Source organism: Rhipicephalus microplus, chromosome X (assembly GCF_043290135.1).
Source record: "Rhipicephalus microplus isolate Deutch F79 chromosome X, USDA_Rmic, whole genome shotgun sequence".
Taxonomy (NCBI): domain Eukaryota; kingdom Metazoa; phylum Arthropoda; class Arachnida; order Ixodida; family Ixodidae; genus Rhipicephalus; species Rhipicephalus microplus.
In genome coordinates this window covers 271,636,112-271,660,498 of record NC_134710.1, presented here as the reverse complement: position 1 = coordinate 271,660,498, position 24,387 = coordinate 271,636,112, and the positions used below count along the sequence as shown (strand labels likewise).

Here is a 24,387-nt window from a genome sequence, read left to right as displayed (position 1 = left end):
ATAAGGGAGTGACTTTGTATAGCTTACATTAGGCACCACGGGTTTCTTGAGAAATAGTCGGAGTGTCCATTACTTTGCTGCCATGAAGATGAGCTGCTGCTTCTGAACTTAATACTACGTTATTCTGTCTTTTTTTTTTATTATTCTAGGTCTGTGAGCGCCACTTCAGACCATTCAACATGGTAAACACACCAAGCTATGTGGATACAAAGACTGGCAGAGTAATTGAAGCAAAGCTGAGTCTTACCCGTCTTCGACCTGACCCAATTCTAAGCATATTGCCAAACTGTCCAGCTTATCTTTCCGCCCCAGTCGCAACCACATCTTGAGAGGCCCCACATGAAAAAAAGCTCGTAGAGAGGCAGCTTTTCTGCAAGAAGCCGTCAACCTGTCCATCGAAACGCATCTCGAGGAAGAGTGAAATAACAGAATTGACACTTTTCAGGCACTCTTGAACTGCCTTCTACATATTAAGGTTTTGAAATTCTGGACAGCTTTTACACAGCATGACTGTGTACTTATGATGGTGCCCCAGCTGTCAGAAAAATCGGTGAAAATCACAGAGGACCTGTCTTTCACGCTGTTTTTTCAAGACGTCGAGGTCACCAAACGTGATGGCATCGACATTCCCAAAACTGTGAATGGCATTCGGTGCATGACGTGTCTTCTGGAAGCTGTTGAGGGACTTGATGAGACACCTACCTTGAAGTCTGAGGACAAGACCAGTGGCATATAAAGCTCGTAGTGTCGCTGCTTGAGGACGCAATGAATCAAGAAATGCAAGACAAGGAGCAACACGATGCTTGTACGTTCTTAAGGAGGGACATAGGTCTTAGAATGATCAAAAATGGTCAAAAAATTGATTTTTTGCAAAGCTTATCTTCTGGGAACTTGTACTTTTTAGCACCTACTCTCAAATTTCTGACGATGAAATTGGTCGGGAAACGCGATAAAATCGACCTTCAATGCACTCCGGTTGCACTAAAATGCCCCCAAAATGGACGAAATTTGTTTGAACTGCCCCCACGTGCTATGTGCGTTGCAGCAAACTGAGCGCCGCCATCTTGGGCTTGATTTGAAGCTGTTTTTCTTGTGCACATTTTGCACCATCTAAAATGGCGTCGCTGAAGCGGAATGGCTGCCATCGCAGGTTTTCTGAAGGTCGTTTCCAGATCGCCGATTTTATCAATCGCAGAACAATGAGTCTTTTTGGAAGTTCATCAAAAGTCAGCAGCTCCTACCCGCACCCGTCAGATCCGACACGTCCTCTTTTTTTGTTGTTGTTGATCCCATTCACCTGTTAAAATGTGTTCGTAACAATTGGATTAATCAAAAGAACAGTGGCACATGCATGTTTTTTCCTTCTCTTCTGGATCTGCATGGCAGCCCAAAAATTCTCACAGCATCTTTCAAGACCCTCCGGCATCTTCACTCAAAGGAACAAGATAAACTTGTGAAGGCTGCTCCAATGCTCTCAATAAAAGCTCTCAATCCTTCCAACATGGAAAGGCAGAATGTTAAACTTGCCCTGAAAGTGTTTAATCCATTCATGACAGCTGGTTTAGAAACATATGACCAGCGCTATGACTTGCAGCACGCACCTGGAACTGCAGAGTTCATAAGGATTGTAGAAACGTGGTGGAAGATTATTAATGTCAAGTCTCCCAATAAAGGACGACGGCTTCGCAACGTGCTGCAGACTTTCATCACGGAAACATTGTGCCCATAAGGGGAATTTCTTCGCAGCATCATGCAGTGGCTTGATGTGTGGGAACAATTGAAGTTCACTAACGGAATTCTCACACGGGAGATCCACAGTGCTTTTAGACTCGCTACAGAGACATTGGTCAAGCTTGTCGCATATTGCCTCAAAGACCTTGAATTTGGTTATGTACTCCTGGGCAAGTTCCAGATAGACTGTCTGGAGGAAAAATTTTGCAAGTATTGACAACTTTCCAAGTCTGAGTACCATGTCTCCATTAGGCAGATATTTGAATCCGAATGCAAGCTTCGTCAACAAAGCGCCCTGAAGTTGTCAGAGATGAATGCAAAGACGCCTCCAATCAATTTTGATGAGGCCATTTGGCAGAAATTCAACCTTGAAGTAAACGCTAAGGATATTGAAATGAACGCCCCTAATCATCCTGCCATAACGTACATCGCAGGCTATTGTGCCCATGCGGCACTTAAGAAGCTGTCATGCACTGCGTGCAGAACAAACTTAGTGGAAAAAGAGGACAACACAGAAGTAATAGAGAGCATGAGCTGTGGGGAACTTAAGTTTCCCCAACCTGCAGTGGTTAATGCTGTTATGACCGCCAAAATAGTGTTAGACAAACTACAAAGTCACAAGTATTCTACTGTCTTTTATGCACTCCCAAATCAAAAGCGAGTCCTTTTTTCGCTGACGTGCAACCTCTTGATGGAGGGCAGCTATTGGAGGAATGTCATAGCGGTCACAGCCCAGAGTTAGTGCTACAACACCTACTTAGTGCTGCAATTAATATTCTGCTGAAAAACTATTGTAAACTTAAAAATGATCAATTTGTCTAAAAGAAAGTGGCCAAAAAGCGGAAGCTGAACACCTCAAAACCTTGACGGTTCGGCACTTTCACTTGTCTATAAAACGTCACATGCACTGGTTCATTTATATATTTTAATAAACATATATATATAAACCAGAGCACAAAACCGAGAACAAATGGAGGATTTGCAACGTGCCATAAGTACGCGAAAAAGCGATGTCGTCTTTCTGAAAACGCATCCGCCGCGCCCGGCGTAGTGGGGTGACGTCATTGAGGAGTGGAGAGGCCTTAGCTAGTCTAGAGGGTGTTGACCGGGTCAATAGTAAACAGCCAGGTACCTCAGCAAGCAGAAGTGCGTTGCGACTGATATAGTTCGCCGATGGCGTCAATTGCTGATGTCGTGTCACATTTCCAAAGAGCGTGGAGTCACGACGACAGGCTACACCTTCCCCTTTCTCTGAAGGAGAAAGGTGGCGAGACCGCACGAAAATTTGAAACCAGCTGAAAGTGATGTTCTAACTCCGATAACTATCTTAATATAGGATGTATTTGCAAAATTCTTGAGGCAGCATGCCCACGAAGAGTTGCTTATGTATGGCGGAAAAATTAAGGGCCTTCATTTCAATGTCTTTATCCTTTACTTCAATGTTGAATTTCTGCAAAATGGCCTCATCAAAATTGATTGGAGGCATCTTTGCATTCATCTCTGGCAACTTCAGGGGGCTCTGTAGAACGAAGACTTGGGGTTGTTTGATGGACCTTTAAAAAAGTCAGTTTCGCATCAAGGGCGACGCAATGAATGCGATAGCAACAAAATTGAATGTAATGCAGACAATGGCTATACTCCTTCAGAAAACGTGACCAATGCAACAAGGGTAGAGATCTTAGTGTTGTTCTTGGCTTCCCTTCAAATTTACCATGAGAGCACAGCTCCTAAAAGGCTGTGATTCGTCTGCTGATCCCCTCTACAGATACGCGCGAGAGCCAGGGGCAAAGTATGCATTATCTATCAAAGTGCACATATGTCTCTTTATAACAATTTTTGGACCTTAGGGTTGTTTGCTGGTCCTTCAAAGAAATAAGTTGCATCAAGGGCGACGAAATGAATGTGATAGTAAAAAAATTGAATGCAATGCAGACAACGCCTATACTTTTTCAGGAAACGTGGCCGGTGCTACAAGGGTAGAGAACTTAGTGTTGTTTATTGATTCCCTGCAAACTTACTATGAGAGCACAGCTCCTGAAAGGCTGTGATCTCTCTGCTGATCCCTTTTACAGATACATGCAACAGCCAGGGACCATGCTTGGTCGGCTAAGTATGCATTATCTACCAAAGGCACACAATATCCTCCCACCCTAGCCCACCTCCTACTGGATTCGGCTCCTATCTTCTTGTGCCTTTTATGCAAAGCAGGTGGCCGGCTTGTTTAATCTGCTTTAACCTCGTTCATCTGCATCGTTCGCGAGTTTTTACTCCCAGTTAGATCATATGGTGCCTGGGGCAATGTTATCGATTTTGAAGTTATAGAAAACATGATGGTGACTGCAAAAATGTTCCTGGCATGTCCATATGTTGCTGTCTCAGAAAAAGACTTTCTCGATGTTACCGGCACACCCGCTAAGCAGGTGACGATAGACTTGCACGTATTTGAATAACCAATAAATGTATTGTTATCCAGCCTTAAGTATTGGGCAAAAAGTGAACTCCACCATATCCAGAAGTGGTTGCAGCTCGCACTTTTATTATAATTTCAAGAAAGACTGCATGTCTTCTGTCAAAGTCTCTGCACAGAAAGTGGTGGATAGACCAGCTTACTACAAATCGACTGTGGACACTGGCTGTTCGGCTGTGTGCATTTTTTTTTGGAGGCTGGTTCCAGGCAACTTACTGTAAGACTACTTCTTACTGAGCACTGGGATGACTCGCTTACAAGCAGACTTAGTCCATCGTTTTTTTGTTAAGGTGTGCTCAGAAAGCACTCCACAGGAACAGCTCGCACACTTTGACAGGAAGCAGCAGAGGCGGTGGACAAAGATGGAGCTATAGTTCAATGTGAAACTTGTTTCATGCTCATGGCAACACTGCAGTATGCAGTTGAACCCCTTAATAAGAGGCATGCTCCAGGCAGCAATTCTAGTCTTTTATAAGCAGGGTACCGTGTATGCATTTTCTTATAAACCTAAATTTTACTGTAGACACACTATTGTCTCCTATACCCATTTGCCTCTTATATCAGTGTCTTTTATAAAAGGGTTCGGCTGTAGCGGCCAGTGGCGTAGGCAGAAATTTTTTCAGTGGGAGGGGCACAAGCCTGGTATGCTACCTGCTGGCTACACGACTGGTAATGGCAGGCCTTTTAAATGCGAGGCATTTTGTTTTGCATGGTGCAGGCACTTTGTGCACCTATCTACGTATCTATCTGCTGTATTTACTGGCATAATTTGAGCACTCTTATTGCGAATTTGGGGCTCAGCGAAAGGGCGGGCTAATTATGCCGGAAATTTCGCAAATGCATATAAAATAATGTGCAGTAGTTCTGACGCATGCAGTATATTAAAGAAAAAAAAAGAAATTGGAGCACAAACGAAGTGCACTTGTTTACTTAACCGAATTAGCACGTACTTTGACCAGTCAGATCCGGTCACATGCAGTCTAGCCGTAATCACTGAATCTTTGCCCCAGCCGCTGTCACCGCCCTCCCTAAGCACATCGTCCTCAGTTCTGTCAAGCGCGTTCAAATGCCCTATTTTCTTTTAACTCTCCTCAACAGTGCTGGTAGAAACTAGGTCCCAAGACACGGCGATACTGGAGGACCTAAGCGATGCACATAATTGAAAAGGCCTTCCTCAACGGCAGGAAACTTGTGTTAGCAGGCATGCATTCTTCTGGTTTCTCTCATACCACTCATCTCAATCGTCACACAATGAAGAACTTCACGCTGAAGTGCTTTACGGCGGCACAGTTCCCGTTTTTTTCAGCAAACTTTATAACAGCGAGCTTGAATTTCACCATATAAAGTTAAACCCCTGTATAAGAGGCATGCTCCGGGCAGCAATTCTTGTATTTTATACAAAATGTCTCTTATAAGCAGGGCACCTCGTATGCTTTTTTCTATTCCTCGTATTTTACTGTTGGCATATGGGTGTCTTACACACATTTGTCTCGTATATCAGTGTCTCTTATTAAGGAGTTCAACTCTATACGGTTGAGCCCACATATAACGGCCCCACTTGAAACGAACTTTCGCTTAAAATGAGCGATAGCCATGCCCCATGGAAATATGCATTATTTCAATGGCACAAAATTGCACATGCACTTACAACAAATGTGTCTGAGCGTCGCCGCTCGGTTAGAGTGAACAGAGTCTGCGCTCCGGCGACTTCTCAGGAAACTACTTTCGACCACCTATAAGCCATCGGCGAGGCATAGATTTCTATTGCAGGGGTGCAAGAGCTGCACCAATTGCGCTAATTCGATACAATTCCCAATTGTTGCGCTGAGCTGGGACTAAACCGTGAAATTTGCTGAAATTGTGCCACACTGCGCTAAAGTGTTCAGCCAGCCTCAAAATTCTGTCATGTGTGCTAATTTCGGCGAGAAATGCCGGCCACGTCGGCCACCTGCAGTTGGCGCCATCACTCAAAGCCGCAGATCCTAACTATAGTGCCTAGAATATACTTATAATACCGTATTTACTTGCATGATTTGCGCACTTTTTTTTCACGATTTTGGGGCCCCGAGAAGGGGTTGCGGTGTGCAACTTACGCAGTTATTTTGCGAGCGCATACGAAATATTGTCACAGTCCTAACGTGCGCAGTGTATACATAAAAAAAAATAGATAAATTGGAGCACAAACATAGTGTACTTGTTAATTTTGAAAGAATTAGTGCTTACTTTAACCAGTCAGATCCGGTCACACGTGGTCTAACGAGAATCACTGATCGCGAAGTTCGATTGGGGATTATCATCGCGGCCGCTACCACGGCCCTCCCGAAGCTCTTTCGACAATGCCAGGAGAAACTAGGTCCCACAACACAGCGATACAGGAAGAACCAAGCATCCACACATACTTGAAAAGGCCTCCTTCAGTGGCAGGAAACTTTCATTAGCAAACACGCACTCCTCTGTTTTTCAATCGCGCCGGTTGTCGCATTGAAGTATGTCTCCTTGAAGTGCTTTGGGGTCGCATGTTTCTCATTTTGTTCGGTGAAATTTACTACAGCGAGCTTCAATTTCGCCGTATATATAATTACTGTAGTACATCGCAAGGGAACCACCAAAACACATAGGCCGGATGGCAAAACCTAAACTTCCGAAATCGACCAAGCGTGCGTTGCAGCGCGGATGCAGGGAACGAGTCAGTTGCGCGACAGGCCCTCGTACGCATCCGATGCAGCTACGCGAGCGTAGATTCTTGCCATTATCGCCGTGGTAAAGATTGGGAGATAGGGGGCGGCAGACGCTCGAGCAGTTCCGGCGACCTGTCAACAGGTGTGTGTCCAGGTGCGGTATTTTAGGGACCTTAGTTCGGGGAAGTCCTTAGAAGAAGGTACTTTGTGCTCGCAGCCTGTTTCACTGCGCTGGTCTGCTCAGTGAGGAGGCGCACACGTGGCCAAAACACCGAAAGGTTCGAAGGAGCGCGCACCGGCAAGCTGACTCGGGCGGGTCGGGGAGCGCAAAGTATACGAGTAAATATATATATATATATATATCTTTTTTTTCAGCAAAGCTGCCAAATATTAGTGTTGCACAAATTATGCTCGTAGATACGGTATTCTAGGCACCCTTCCTAGGCTCGGGAGACGCGATCAACCATATAAAGTAACAACGCTGCGTGCCCATTAGTTCGCTTGCCGCAGCGGATACCTATCGACGGGATGACGGAACTTTAAGACACAAATGTGTTGCTATAGCCACCAACGTATCTGGGAAATGTAAATAAATTTTCTAGCCTGAAAAGGCAGCCATAGCTTGTTAGGAACTAAAGCTGGAAGCGTATGCTGCATTTTCTTCCCACGAACAAGCTCGATCGTGCTGCGAACACGGGCGTTGCCAGCAACCACGTTGATTGCTTAGCAGTGGCACATAAAACTTTTTTTTTTTGAATTGGCGTTGTCCCGGCCACGGTCCTGGCGATAGATATTTGTTACCAATGCTGGCCTAACAGGCGGGCGCTGTTGTTACATTACGTGGTTAAAAGCACCTTGCAAGTGAGATGAGGCGGCATCTAACCCCTTGGTGAAAAAAAAGGGGGGGGGGGGGGAAGGTGTAGCGGTCAGAACATTTCTTGGATAACTTTAAATTCTTAACGCCAAAAAATGGGGACAAAAGGAAGTGATGTAGACGACATGAGTTATGCATCTTTACCAAACCACCCAACTTGCCGGACATTTCTTGGACTTGGTTGTAACCCGTGCAGAGAATGCTGCTTGCTTGATCCACCTTTGCTGCTGACCCGCAGGTCACGGGATCGAATCCCGGCTGCATTTCCGATGGAGGCGGAAATGTTGTAGGCCCGTGTGCTCAGATTCGGGTGCACAATAAAGAACCCCAGGTGGTCACAATTTCTGGAGACCTCCACTACGGCGTCTCTCATAATTATATGGTGGTTTTGGGATGTTAAACCCCACATATCAATCAAATCAATGCTTAATCCACCTTCGCTGCAATACACCGATGCCCTGCAGAAAAGTGCGTTAAAATTTGGAAGGGGCTGTTAGGACTAGTCACAGGACATTGCACATTTTATTCAATTACTCATGCGTTTGTACGCTGCATAATTTTGAGTACCAGTATAATCACTGACGTCTAAATAAGTTACTGGCAGTCATTTGGCGCCTGCTTCGACGTTCCTGTTTTGATAAAAAAAAAACAATTGTTTGCCTTTTTTTTTTGTTGCCGGCCCTACTTTGCGGTTTTGTAAATTTCCCGAATGTCGAAGTCGCTAGCTTGGCAGATCCATATTTAAATTTACAGAGTTTGTCGAATGATTTGACAGGTGTAGCAAATGCTAATATTGACTTTACCATTCATTGCTCACTTTACCATTCATTGCTCAGTGGGGTGGTTCAAAATACCACTTTCATTCAAATAGCAGAGCTCATGTTCACACTGCGCGATTTAGGTTATGTTGAATTGTTTTTACATTTTTTTTAAATGTATTGCTTTTTTATAATGATCCAAATTTGGTATTTTATTATAAAAAATGCATGTTATTTTTTTGTAACCTGCTTCAAATTCGAATTTTAGTGCTCCAAAAGTAACATTTTGCTGCTACAAAAATTGCTCGAAATTGTATTTCGGCTATTGCACCCCTGTTATTTTTAAACGCTGAACCTGCCTGGGCAGCCCTCTAGATGTCGTTTTCCCTGACCGTTTTTTGCTACATGCCCCCTCCGACCAATGGCCCCCCCACTGCTCTGTGCATCACCAGACGAGCCTTGTGTTTTCACACTACCACCGATCTTTCGAAGAGCGGTCTTTGCAAGAGCTTGCGCTACGTCCTACCGACTTTTATTATTTGCGACTCATTCTGTGTTTATGACCTGCTCTCGCTCACTTCGCTCTAGGCACGCATGCAGAAGCGTAAAAGTGACTGTTATACAGAACGAATTGCCAATAATTGAAATTGGCGGGGCTGCACATGTCCGCTGGCACCACAGTGCGATTCTTTGACCTCTGCGCGCGCAGTCCCATGTTCTCCTACGCACGAGTTGTGAGTTTTGTGGACCCTGCAAGCAAGCTACCCGACTTGCCTTCTTCCCGCGTGTTTTGGTTTTTAAGGTCGCCTCCCCGCCGTATGCTCCCCCTGTGGGGTCTTGACGAGGTGAGCGAGCGCCACGCCACGCTCTTGGAGTGAACGGACACAGCAGTCGCGATCGGTACAAACCAAACGTACACACATTTATTCAACTAATTTAGACAATATCATCCGCCAAATGATGCACCAATCGTGACCAACCCACTAGGACATCCTTACACACAATTTCCATACACTCCAAAACATGACAAACACAATAACATGACAAACACACAATAACACACCCAAGGCAGCATCGCCAACGCTTGACTTACCATGTGGGCCCCTCGGCGCGCAGGCCTGCGGGGCCACGCGCCGAGGACCCACGCTAGAGACAACTGTTCGCGGCAAGCGCCACGCGCAGAAGAGCCTCGCTCAACTCTCGCCCGTCACCAAGGCTTGCTTCCGCCAGGGGTCACCGCCGGCGCTACCACTGTAACAACCATGATGATGATGACAGTGATAATCAGTGCCACTGACCACCCGGTAGTTGTAACCCGAAATGCGGCTTTTGGGCGAGACACGTGCGCCACATGGGGCAAAGAACTTTACAGGGGTGTCATTACCCCCACTTCACTCTCTCGCAACACCTTCGCCCGTCCCCACTGCTCCGCGACGCCAACCACGCTAGCTACTGGCTTGAATTCAGAAGTTCCGTTTTCTGACTAGACACGGGGCCAGAGCAGTTCCACGCATGCTCGCTTCTATGTCGCGCTGCTCATCTTGCTCACTGTTTGGTGTGGATGTGTGGTCAGGATGGCCTTCCGCATCTTTTTTTCTGCCGCTCAACAAAACGTCGCTAGTGTGGGACTGCTTGGCTTGGGCGTACTCCGCTCATTTAAGGCTTATCGTTTGCTCATATCTGTTGACCGTCCGGCACCCAACTTGCCGCTTCAGGTGTCCCTGTATTCAGCTGTGGAGATGGTGAAAGTTTAGTGGGTGGCGGTGACGGCCAACGTTGGTGACGGCTACATGTGTGTGAAACTGTTTTTGTGAGGCTGACTTTGTTCATGTGGGACCCTATGCCGAGCCTGAAGCTTCCGAACAGGACCACACCGATGGCGATGTGTGGCAGTGAGTCGTCGACATGGGAGGGCGGGACGGACGTCTGTTTACATGATTTCATTACGGCGGACCATGATGCCAACACTGGGAAACTGTGCAGGGATAAAAGCATTGCGAATAAAGTGAACGGCAAGAGCGATCTGGAGGAATCGGATGATGACGACAAAACTTTGGAGCCAGTGCTCACAAGCGTGCTTGTGCTAATGGCCTCGGGCAGCTTGTACATGCCACAGGCCTCGGCGAGGAGCACGCTGCCGCTTTAAATAAACTCGAGGACATCCGTATCGCTTCTGTTCATTCAAACTCGTGTATCACAGACTTTTTTAGGAAAAAAATTTTCACTCAAAACTTTTTTTAAAGCTGTGTTTCATTTAACTACGAACTTCCGGACACAGCGAGCAGATGCCGCATCATGCTCAAGTTTGTTATAAGCTGACTCGACTGTATAATTATTGTAGCCCATCCCAACGGAACATTTGCCCAAGATGGTGAAATATTAGGGATGCACTAATTATGAGAGTAAAGGGGTATCTATCTAGCCGCCTCCGTCTGGGTGCTCTTGTGATGACGCCCTCAACTATGGGCAAACCCAAATACTTATGGGAGGGTAAGACGGTTTGAGGAGTATGGCACACTGGTAATGACAAAAAGAATGTGACAATCCGGTCGTGTACATCATCAAACCCTTTCTGCCAGACATGAGTGGCAGACATGAGCAGACACAAACCACGGGTGTGTGTATGCCGCAGGTGATGGACAGTTTATGTGTACCCAGGCATGGCAAGAACAGACTTAGGTAATTCTAACACGAGAGAGTTAAGAAAGAAGCTGGCACTGGCAGCGTTGACTCGACGAATGCAAAGAATAAATATCAGGGCCCCACCAGGAATTGAACCCAAGCATTCTGCGTGGTATACAAGGTTTCTACCACAGAGCCATACCAGGTGTCGATACTGCTTTGTAAAGAGACACTATTCAGGCATAATCTTTCATCTTATCAGATAATTCATGTCATTCCAGTGTCGCATCCATGTTAAGCACTCTAGACTTGCCTGACCTTTCATTGCACCGCGAATTGTCACGCCTTTACCTGCTTTGCACAATCCATCATTATATAACAGCCATTTTAAGGACGGCCTATTTCATCCTTCTCATTACATATCATCAAGGACTGATCATCGCTATAGCGTGGGCCTAACATCCTGTTGCACTAGATTGTGCAACGACTAGTTTGTTCTGAGAACAAGCACCTCCTGGAACCACCTTTCCACCTCTGTGGCGTGCATAATGGATAAAAAAATTTCAAGCTCGCTGTACAAGATATCCTGTAAATTTTCTTTTTCCCTCTTCGACCTGCACTTGTATTGTTTATGCGCACTTCTTTTCGTTGTGCCTTCAGGCCTCGAAAGTATCTTTAATAAAGAAATAAAGAACTTTTGTTGAAACTACTAGAAAAAAAAGTTCCGGCCTTTCTGCTTGTGGTTTTTATATTGTGTTTTATTCATGCAGGAAAGCCATGACCTGATCCACCGAGATGTGAAGCCATCCAATGTTCTACTTGACAGACAAGGTCGCGTTCGTCTTTGCGATTTCGGTATTAGTGGCCGCCTTGTGGACTCCAAGGCACGCACACGCTCTGCTGGTTGTGCAGCATACATGGCTGTGAGTTGCATTCATCACTTCAGAATCATTTTTCTCTTCTTTTTAAAGTGGACTTGGCTCTCTTGGAAGAAAAAATGCCTCGTATAGTTTTTACTTTCATTGCTTCAGTCACAGTGAGCTTCTAGACAAAAAGTTTTTCTGGGGTCACTTTGTAGAAATGAAAGCAGTCCACTATTGCATAGGTAACAAAGAATTCGCGGTCTTCATGCATGATCAGGAGCTGTGCAGACACCCAGGAATCTTGCTGGCAAAATCACATGCACGGTAAAACAACATACAAATTTAAATTTTTAGATCGTTCAAATAAAATGAAAGAGCCAGCATAGGGTCAAATTGACAATGGCAATGAACAAATTTTAAAAGTTTTTTGAAATACAGTAGACTCCCTTTAAGGCAAGCACAAAGGGACCACAATCATTTGTTCGTCTTATCAGGAGTTTGGCTTATCAGAAGTGCCCCCAAAAACCAAATGCTAACACTCCAAGTATGCCCAAATATGTTGCTTGAAAATGTTGAATTAAGCATAGTCATAATGGGCTGGAAAGGAACATGAAAAGCATCTATCTGGCAAAGCTTGATAAAAACTGTGCTTTCAAGTGGAGTACTCGATTTTGCAAGTTCATTTTAAATAGGCTCATGAATAAATTGCTACACATTTTAACAATAAATCTGTAGCACGACTCTATTTTAATTATTAGAAGAACATAAAAAGGAAGAGACAAGAACAATTTTTTTCCAAAGAACAAAAAATTTATTCTTGTGGCTGTTCACCTTCAGAAAGGCTGTTTTACTGGCTTTGCTATCACTTTTGGATATGCCTCCATTGCATACCGCTACCTTTATAAAGCCAAGATACACCAAGTTGCTTATGAAAGCGTGCAAGCATTTCTTTGAGGTTTTATTTTCAGCCCGCAGTAACTTCTCCAGAACGACATGCAGCTGAAGTTCTCCGTTTACACGACTCACAATCACAAGCTTCGAGCACGCAAAAAAGGCAGCCATATTTAGTGTGCAAAATGGCCTACCTTTGTTGTGCACTTTCATAATGAAAATGATGCATCCCAATTTGCTTCGTCTCTGTGGGAACAGGTATGACGCGCACAGGCCCTATGCAAATCAATGCAAACTGACCACAACATGCGCTCAGGTGCCATTGTGTGATGGTGATGACAATGCGTCTGACTCCTCTGATGGGAGTGCTAGCACTGCACGTGCGAATTTCGCTTCATGCGATTATAATGTACAGAAAATGTTTGTTCCTGTTTTCACTTTCTTTTGGCTGTCTTTTGCCCTCTCCCCCTCTTCCCTTGCATTTTCCCCTCTAGCAAAGCTCTTGTGTTCTGTTCTCCACTGTTCTCCTGTTAAAGAACTGAAGAATGTGAGGAGAATACGAAAGGACTAACGTTTTCTGTTACTTTTTTTGCTGATAAATCCAGCCCTTTCCCTACCCACAGGCTAGGGGTGAGGGAGATACCAGCTTTATGCACTGACCTTTCTTTCCCACTTGTCTCGCTTCATCCCTCAATGTTGCAATTAGCTTTCGATTAGCTTTGCACTAGGAAAATTTTTTTTATTCATTTTACCTTTTCTTGTTTGCCTGAAGCCCCCCCCCCTCTCCCATAAAACAAGACGGTAGGCTATAATCTTTGTTGTGCAGAATCCCTGTCGTTGTTAGTTGCTGTGAGAGTTCATCTTGATAGAAGAGGCCTGTTAGACGGTTCGTCTTAAACAGATTTTTTTTTTTTTGCATTGAATCTATGGGAAACCAAACAAGCACTCCCGTGTTGTTCATCTTAAACAAGAATTCGTCTTAATAGAGTTCATCTTAACGGGTGTTTTTTTGTATAGTGGTTACAGTTAAACCTAGATATAACGAAATTCACAAATTTCAGGAAAAATTTATTATAAGAGAATTTCGTGATATGGAGGTTCAGTTTGAAAATTCAAAGAACGCACAAATTCAACAAAAAAGAGAACTGGAAACAGAACTAACCCAAAACACTTATTTAGCGGTAAAGAACTGCGTTTTTATTTAATTATATGGACACTTTGCGGTTGGCATTCGCCGCCATGTTTTATAACAAGTCCAAATTGATAACATGCCTGCGCGCATCGTAACTTTTATGCAGGTAAAAGCGCATGAGTGCTTTATGAAGGAGAGATTAAATGAGCCAGCCGGCCCATCTCTATCGCTTGGAGGGTGCATATAGAAACATCCCCACTACGTTTTAGAACTGCCGTCGAATGTTTGAAAGGAAACCACCTGTCTTGAATGAGCATGAAAAAACGAGGGATGGGGTCGCTCGAGTAGCAATGGTGAACTTTGATTTTAAAGGCCAACTCCGGTCAAAGTAATGGTGCTTTTATGTTCCCCAGATGCTTCGGCCTGGGCCTGATAAAATAAATACTTGGCAAAGTTTAGAATAATTTCAAATAAGCAAAAAAAAAACAGGATGTGTGCTGGCCCTTGAATATCTAGAAAACCTTTGAATTTGAAAAATGTGTTTTTGAGGCTCTTGAAAGTCCTGCAATTTTTTCCCATTCTTGAAAATTCTTGAATTTCCTGAGCACTGCCAATGGACATTGCGGCCTCCTTTATGTGGTAGACCGGCATACCTGCAAAGTCTCCCGAATTTTGAACAGTTCTTACGTTCGTACGACTGTCAGGAAAGTCTCCCAGAAATTGAAATTTCTGTGTGTGATCTGGCCGCATTGACGAAAATGCAGCCCAATCCAATCCAGGCTTTTTGTGAACCCATCGCATTTTATTGTGAATGAATTTAGGAGGTGTCACAGTAGAATCTCAATGATGCGAAACCGACAGCTATACGAATTTGTGAAGTTCCTCAGCCAAGTTCCACTATGTTTATTGGGCCAAAGTTCAGATGATCCGAGCTCTTTTTCTCATCGCGGCGGGTCGTATGAACTTTAGTGCCAAGGGCAGCTTGGTCGAAGCTTTGGAAGGACACATGGCCAGTGCACGCGCCAAGGTAAATGTAAACTGGTAGCGTAACTTCTATAGAAGCCCATAGATCCAGTAGTTGGTGGCTTGTTGCCACTGTCGCCATCTATGGAAGGAAGGGACAACTAACAGCAAACAAAGCATAAAATTAAAATATGACATCACAGCCGAAAGTGGTAGCGACACCGCGCATTTGCACTACATGGCGCGAAATTGCAATCTTTCTTAATTGGGGGCTGACCTTTCACGTGCTGTCAACGATACGTGGTTTTATTGAACTTATGGCTCACTAATTGCATGCGGGATTGATAAAAAAAATATTGAGAAAGCAAAGTTGTTTTATTAACCAAATGACGTACTTACAATATGCACAAAGACTTCGCCAATGCAATTGCGAGACAACTGTTCACGAGCACAATAGCTTTATAGTTTGAAAACTCACATTGCTCAATCGTCGAAAACCACTGCAGCAAGACAGCAGCTTTGAAAGTGTAGCTTTAGCAGCCGTGGAGTACAGCGTCTCGTTGCTTAGCATGTCGCGTTCACCGTCACAAAGGTGAGAGCACGCTGGCCACGCGCCAGTGAAAGCAGTCGCAGAAGCGGCTATCTACACATTCTGTGAGCTAGTTCAGCTCCGGAATGTCGCCCCAGTAAACAGAACATAAAAAATAAGTAAAATACTGAAGGGACGCACGAAACCACCACAGAAAAATAAGCAATGCCTTGTTGGCCTAGCAGTGCACCGAACCAAAGAATACGCCGAACTAAACACAAGCTCAGAAAGCAAATTGCCAGGAGACACCCCCCTCCCCCCATCCCCATGTATGGCACTCAACGAAGAATTGAGGCAATCAACCATTTCGCTATGTGTGCGATACATCGTAAAGCAAGTGTATAGTTAACTTTGACATATGTAAAATTATGTCTATTTGATAAAAAAAAATATTTTGAGTTTTTAGTTTTGGTTGTTTGTCCCCTCCTCACTTAGTTGCGCTTCAATCATCGGCGGGCGTTGATGCCTGTTGCAATAGGTTTCCGACACTTTTCATTCAAAGTTACGCGACCCATGCACGCACGCACTGTCAGAACTGCGATTATCGTTTGCCACAACTGCTGTGGACGAAACCGTGGTTGCGCTTGACATGATCACGTGTGGCAACGACGTTACAGAACTCCAAAAGTGCGCGTGCCTTCAACACACGACCAGTTAAAGCAACATTGCATTCCATCCACAAACACAGCGGACAAAATCGCAGCAGATGCAGTCATAACAAAAACAAAAATGGTTTTGAAGGTATACACTTGTGGGTTGAATACAAAACTACCGGTTTCAGCGACCACGACGTGCGAAGTCGCGGTTGCAGATGTAGTTAACACAGTGGTAGAGGCGATAAAGATGTAAAAATTATTAAAAGCGTTTGGCATTCCATCAAAAGAATAAGTCATGTTGTTCCTGTCGATCTGGGTGCTTTGGCTATACTTAGACGTTAAGTTTTCAGTTGGCCTTAAGCAAAGCTTCGAGCCATCCCGCCAACCGGCTGCGTCGTCTCGTTCATTCGCGTGTGTCCCAGGAAGACATACAAGAGTTCTTTTGACAGAAATAGATTTTGCTAGCTGTTTTGATGTTAAAAATTTTGAGAGATACAAGTAGTATGTTTGCACTCTTTTGAGACTCGCACTTTTTACTGTAGTTGGTAAACCCTACTCTCGGGTGTTCAGCCACTCCAAGTCGATACGACACTGCGCAACGCTGATGTTTACTGACACCCCCCTTCCCCCCCCCCCTTTATTCACAATGTTTTTTTTTTTGTGTGCAAAAAAAAGAAAGTGTGGAAATGAATTGGTGCGAAACCCCCTCTTCCTCTTCACGTTGCGGAGGTCGCCCAGATTCAGAATCCTTGAACTTGGCAGGTACGGATCAACATCGACCTGACCAACTCTCCATTTCTGAAACAGTAATTCGGCGTCAGTTGATACGGTATTGTTTTCCAAATCTGCATGAGCAATAAAGTTTTACTGTGTCAAATCACGAACAAACGAAGTGAGAGACTCTTAATGCTCTTCAGTGCTGGCTCTTTTTTTATTCTGCGAGCGGTGAAGCTTAAGTGAGCTGAATTGCAGACTAGACATGTTTGCTATAATTGCAGTATGCATGTACTATAAAGTGCAATAAAAATGAGTCAATTTTGAAACATTTAGAGTAAAAAATTTTCAACATTGCGTGCCGCTTTTAGTCTTTGAAAAACTTGCCACAGGTCCTGGAAAGCCCTTGAATATCCTTGAATTTGCTCTTTGAAAACCTGTACGAACCCTTAAAAAAGTGCAACACTGAAACTCAGCTGCAGTACTATCATCGTGTGACATAAGCGTTGGTAAAAACCATGCAAACCATAATCCGTGCAATGCATGCCAGCCTCACGAGCGCGAAGTATGAAAGCTGCCTGCGAAATCTGCGAAGAGCAAATGCTCAGGGGAAGGGTAACCCCATTGCAACGGCCGCACCATGTCTGTTACTTAGTGTGCTATGTGCACAAGCTCTTCGGAGCTGTCGAAAAAGGACAGCTGAAATTCAGACGGATGTGAAGGCCAAGTAATATTGCCAAAGAGGAACGGCGATTGCTGGTTGTGCATTCCACTGTCAGATGGCGTCTCACCTGTCCAGGCCGCTCAAGTTTGTGGGGCCGTGATTGGTAAAATGCTATCACTGAGAAGTTCGCGAACTATTTGAAGCCTCTTAATATTGCTATAGGAAGAGTGCATATGTCTGGCAATAGTGGCAGGGCTGAGAGAAGTTAATTCAGCAACTTGGTGTATCTTGGCACAACACGTTAGGCCCAGTCATGGTGTGCACTGTGTACATTATAAAAAAGTGTTTCCATGCAGTAATGTGCTCGCTTAGTACACTGCCGTAACTTTCACGCATGGATTCTCTTCTGCCAGTACTGTATTAACACAGTTTCCATGAAGTGAGCTGGCACTGCTAGCTAAAACATCATATAATATCAAAACAAAGGGTAATCATAGCCTTTGAGTGTTCGCTGAATGTTCAGATAATTATACAAGGAATCGTGTGCAACCACAATGCAACACCACATGCCACCTATCGCTAGCAAGCTCACAACGAACTGAAATTTGCGCACCGAACCAGCGAAGTGTTGCACAAGCAAAACACACAATCATCGCCTTGAGAACAGCAGACGATTTACTAGCTCATCGGTTCCGTCGCTTTGATGTAAGCATTGGCACACAAGCGCAATGTTCCCAGTAATTGTTGGAAGCCAGTTGATGGAAGCCAGTTGGTAGAGTCGGAGCAATCTATAAAATTCACTCACAAAAAATCTGCGTATCTCTGAAGCCTGTAGTTGGGCAGAAATGATGAAAACGTGCAAATAAAACGTACCCAGCGAATGTCATTGAGATCAATTGACCTAGAAAAATTTCCGGAGTTGACCTTTAAGGGCGTCGTCGCTATCATTGGCGCGCATGCTATCTCGGCAAGCATCAGTGTGCTTTCAACGCGAAGAGACTGTGTGAAAAGAGCACTTCTCTTTGGAGCCACCATATTTGCTTAAACAAGCGTTTTGTAGGAGTTCTGTGATATCAGATCCAAAAGAGTTGCTGTCAGCCTTACTTAGTATAGCATTACAATTCGTTGCTATCATGTTCATTGCATTGCATTCAATGCGACATTATGTTGCTCACAGAGCTAATCGGCTAATAACAAAGGCTACAATTCCGCAAACTCGCGGCGCGGCACAAAACGGGAGCATGTAACGAGTCGACCTCCGAAAATCTGTCGTTACAGTGGTCTCGGAGAGTTCCCATCAGCGCTTAATATGACATCCCCTTGGTAGTGACGGCATGCACCGTCGTTCGTGTGGAAAAAAAAAGAGAAAGAAAAAAAGCTGAACGTCATCAGGGGCTACACTATGCACACGCAGTGATACCACGTATGTGCGCACGGTGCCAAAAACTATGAGTGACCGACATGGACATCAGGGAAACTATTCGGTAAAGTGCCCTTCCTTATGCAGCGCAGCCTCACTTATGTAATGTTAACTAAAAGCGTGGCACAGTGCCAGCGCAATACTACTTTTATTTTGTTTTTCGAATAGGGGGAGGGGGAGGGCATATCCCTGTGCATGCGCCCACAGCGGCAGGAATGGTAGACGACGGCGAACTGCTCCACCGTAAGCCTCACATTATTTATTTATTTATTTATTTATTTATTTATTTATTAGCAATACCCTCAGGGCCAATGGCATTATAGAGGGAAGTGGGTACATTAATAAGAATAACAAAAAAAGCAGGGAGAGAAAACATATGAAACAAACATCTTATACAAAATTAGGCAAAACAAAAAAACGCAGCAAGCAAGCATAACTGTACACAACAAGCAAGAATTACAAAATGTTGACTATGGCATTTTTGAAAAGCGTGTGATTTACAATGGTTATTGTAGGAGAGGCGTGGACCCGCATGCCCGCCTCGCACACACCTGCGCTCACGAACGAGTGCTCGCTCTTGCCTGGAAGTTGCTGGGGGCCACGAGCCCACCGCCACTGCTTCGTGTTTGTCGGCGCCAGGGCAACCGTAGAAGATGCATGCTCGTGCCAAAATGACAAAAATCTGAGGCATAAATCCTAGCTTGTTCGTGGTAAAAATTCATTAATCAGGGATGACACTTTTCTACACAGAGGTCACAAATACATGTGCTTCTATGGAGTAACGGTGGGGAATAAAAAAACTTATGTCGAGGAATTCGTCATATGGAGGTTTATTATAAGCAGATTTAACTGTATATGCCCGGCACCCTAAATACTTGCTAAAGTTGCATCTTATGATATGCTACACACATTTATGTTCAATTTCTACAATAGCCAAGCCAACTTTTTTGCCTGCCAACAGGCTAGAAAAATCCAGTCTGGCACAGCTTATTGCAACCTGGCAAGCATGCCCCCATCAACATAAAAGTAAAAGTTTTGCTTCTCCGAGCCATGTCCAATGACACAACCCTGCTGCTACTATCTTGCCTGATAATCTGAAATAACTTGCCTGATGAGCCAGCTTCTGTAGGTCAAGTCTTACTGTCATTCAGTCATTGTTAATACTTTTCTACTGCCGCATTATGCAATGGGATGTCTGCAGCAGTAAGTTGTTGTTGATTTCATGAACAGAGCTTTGTTTTGTATCTAGTTGATACAGGCATTGAATAGAATTTGGTAGAAATAGTAATCATTCATTGTGAATGTTGTTTTGTCGTCAATAGTATCTGCCAGAGTCGGGCCAAAAATTGTTTTTTCGCAAGCAATATGTGTTCCGTACATTTACTGGCCCCTAGCACAACACATACATACTACACTCAAACCTCATTATAACGAAATTGTATCTTTCATGAAATCAAGTAAGTTATATTTGAAAATGCGTTATATGTGTTCTGTACATTTACTGGCCCCTAGCACAACACATACATACTACACTCAAACCTCATTATAACGAAATTGTATCTTCCATGAAATCAAGTAGATTATATTTGAAAATGCGTTATAAAGGTTCATTCCTAACACTATAGCTATTGCAAGACTATCTTCATTTGCTTTGTTGCTACCGATATTTCGTTATGTCTAGGTTAGGTATGTTGAGGTTTGAGTGTACAACCATTGTGGTCATGATAGTTTGCCATTTTGGTCATGTGCTTGCGTCCTGGCCAGTCATGCTCTACTGATTATCCAGCAAAGGCGTATAGCAAAATTGAAATAAAGTGATTTGTCTCATGTATTGAATTAATTATAGTCTAGTTTCTGGGAGTGTCCTGTGTTTGACTATTTTGATTGAAAGTCCACTTAGGCCAACGGGTATATTGAATTATGTAACTGCAGCATTTTTTATAATTCTATTACTTCATTTCTTTCACATTGTTTCAACAATTGTGTCAAAGGTTGATACAAATGTCTGTTCATAAAAAATTCTAGTAGCCTGCATTTTCATTGGGGCTTCCTTCTTTGGCTAACTTTCAAGGTATTTACTGATCAATTTTTTTTCCAGCCGGAGCGCATTGATCCACCAGATCCTACAAAACCCGATTATGATATTCGGGCTGATGTGTGGAGTCTTGGCATATCTATGGTGAGTATCTGCTAAAATAATATGAAAACTATTATGTGGTGGTGTGTACGAGGTTTTTTGCCCCGCCGCGGTGGTCTAGTGACTAAGGTACTTGGCTGCAGACCCGCAGTTCGCGGGATCGAATCCCGGCTGCGGCGGCTGCATTTCCGATGGAGGCGGAAATGTTGTAGGCCCGTGTGCTCAGATATGGGTGCACGTTAAAGAACCCCAGGTGGTCGAAATTTCCGGAGCCCTCCACTACGGCGTCTTTCTTAATCATATGGTGGTTTCAGGATGTTAAACGCCATATATCAATCGATCAGTCAATGTGTACGAGGTTTTGATTTTTGTTTAAGTTGGTTAGCAGTTCCATCCTTACATAAGTATTGATACATCAGAAGTTCCATGCCTTACGCTAGCACTTGCAAGGAAGTGTAAAGAAACACCTCTGCATGGACCGGCATTCCAACATTTCTGTTGATGTACTGTTAAAACCATAGTGAAGGCCCAAATAGTAAGGAGTTTATATTTGATGACAGCAAAAGCCTAAAAGAAAAAAAATTAGTGTGTACAACACAAGTAGGTTAAAAAGAAAGTTAACATGGGAACATTCTCTGATGTGGGACTATCTTCTTAGTCTTCTTACAGTGCAACACACAATAATGTACTGAAATGTTCATAATTTCATGCTATCTGATCAAATGTATAAGTATTTTAGTCAGCCTTGTTACGTTTCTTCATAAAATGAATTTGAACAGGTGCTCAAGTTGTGTGAATTAGTTTTGAGTGGGCTGCAAGCATTACTCGAGGCTAAAAAAATCTTTCGAAATTTGCCACCTAAACGGGTCAAGCATCCCATCTGCCACTTTGCTCTCAGAAGCAGAATATTTTACACATAAGTAAAATAAACCAACTTTACTTACAAAGAATATTTAGTTTACTATAGTTCATAGCACAGTGTTTTTTGCATCTTTCTTGCCACTAGCACCTTTGCGGCACTTTCACTCATTCTACTGATGCAACGTATAACCATGACTGGCAACTCTGATCGATGCCCTACAGCATTCTGTTAGATTTCTTCCGGCTCTATCAGTATGAGCAAGTGCAACATAGAAAGCCTTGAAATTATGACCAAGCAATGTCTAAATTTCATTCTTTTATTCACTGCATCCAATGGTGGTCATTTTCTAGATTTAGCCAGTTCAGTTGTGGGAATCGAGGCTAGCCCACCTCCTTTGCGTGGGCTTTGCCGACTCTTTCTGCCTTCTCATGTCCCGACATGACTTCCCTCCTTTACGGTGTGCCGCACTGGCAGAGCGAGGAGTGACGTTTAGCCCCTCTCACCTGGTAGGGGATGTCGACTGTGGCACCGTGCGCAAAGCCTTCCGGAACGTATTGCGCGTGCGCGTCGGGAGTGAGAGAGAACCTCTCCGGGAGGTCATGGGGTAAGCACGCATTTCTTTTTTATTCGTCGGCTCCCTTTGTTTGGGGCCCTTCCGGACTTCACTAACGATGCCTTGCGCCTGGGGCGAAGGCTTACCTTTTGTCGCCCCTACCGAACGCTAGGCCGAAGAGCAGTGCGGTGTCCTAGTGCGTGGCCAGGCTACGCCGACCCGTATTTTTGCGAAGCCATTGCGAGCGCCTTTGCTCTCGCTCGAGCAACCAGGCCCTGTGTCCCGGTGTCCCTGTGAATCACTTTTACCACAGAGACGGGCTCGCGGCACCCCTGTGTAGTACTTCTCGCCTGTAGTGTAGATCAGCCCATTTGCTTCTCGCCGCGCCTTTGCAACGGGCTCTGTACTGCATTTCTGGTGTTGCCACAGACAATAAAGTGTTGCGACCTTGAGCAGTACCGTGTTCTCACCACGGCAACGGTTAACGCATGCCCTGCTGCTCGCTAATACTGGAACCACGCTAGTGGCCGTACTCCTTCGGGATACGTGTACACTACACTGGCGCCCAACGCGGTATCGAAAGCTCTAAGCTTTTGCCTGCTCTTGGCGGGTCAGGCACTTACAGGATGCAAAACAATGGCCCTTGAGAGCTGTCTTTAACCAATGATAATGCTGTCAGCGGGCCGTATCTTTCTAATGTTGTTTCGGAGTCTGAACACCAGTGCTTCCATGCGTCGTTGAACGGTGTACTATTTGAAAGATATGCTTTTTGGGAACTCCACAAAGTAGCCATTCAACAACTACTGGAATGAGCTCACTGCTTCATTGCCGCTAGTACAGACTAGTCCATCACTTTGTATTCCTCTCATTTCTGTGCATGAAAAACTTAGTTGCTATGCATTGTGCAATCTACTTAAGCAATTTAATGACACCACCTTTTAGCCATATGCACATACAAAGAGGGTTCACAACTCCTTTGAGCACGGTCATAAGGTGACCATTATTTATTAAAAGGAATGCATCTCCTGGTTTTTTAGTGTGGCTGTGCATTTGGTACATTGCATATGTGTGTCTTTTGGTGTTCTACATGTTTGCGCACATGTCATGTACTTTCTTTGTAAAATTTACAATGGTCCTTCTTCACTATTCGATATAGCCGCTTAACTTTGATATATCTGGAATCAACTGCATACATATGAGCCCCGCCGCGGTGGTCTAGTGGCTAAGGTACTCGGCTGCTGATCCGCAGGTCGTGGGATCAAATCTCGGCTGTGGTGGCTGCATTTCTGATGGAAGTGGAAATGTTGTAGGCCCGTGTGCTCAGATTTGGGTGCACGTTAAAGAACCCCAGGTGGTCGAAATTTCCGGAGCTCTCCACTCCACTCCACTTTCATAATCATATGGTGGTTTTCGGACGTTAAACTGCAAATATCAATCAATCATCAATCAACTGTATATATGAGTTTTTGTGGGAACTTGAGAAACCAGCTTTTCGATTATCATTTCACTACAATTTTCAAGGCCTGTTAATCTTTTACATTTCATGGGATTGTCAAAATCTTGGCTAAGCTTCTTGGATTGTTTCTGATCACCTGTTTCTATATATGATGCCATTTAAAATGATCAAGTTATTGGGAGGTGCAGTTGATGGTTCTTGATGTTTTCTCTATACATTATTTATTTGTATTCAGAAACAAAAGCACTTACATTTAATGAGAATGGTGTTGCCATTTATTGTGTTGGAAGTCTTTGTGACCGTTAGATATTTTCCAAAACTGTCATGAACATTGTTGAATATATGAACAAGAGAGAAATTTTATGGGCTCATTTTTTGTTTCTTCATTTGTTTGTTTGTTTGTTTGTTTGTACTAAT

At 44.1% G+C, this 24,387-nt stretch overlaps 1 protein-coding gene across 1 annotated transcript in view; it reads left to right on the top strand.

Moving 5' to 3' along the window:
• The window catches only part of LOC119161503 (dual specificity mitogen-activated protein kinase kinase 7), a 65,161-nt gene that overhangs the window by 28,819 nt on the left and 11,955 nt on the right, over positions 1 to 24,387 (top strand). Inside the window, exons 5-6 of the mRNA XM_037414022.2 lie at positions 11,901 to 12,053; positions 21,061 to 21,141. Coding sequence (XP_037269919.1) covers positions 11,901 to 12,053; positions 21,061 to 21,141 — 234 coding nt within the window. The remainder of the gene's footprint in view (positions 1 to 11,900; positions 12,054 to 21,060; positions 21,142 to 24,387) is intronic.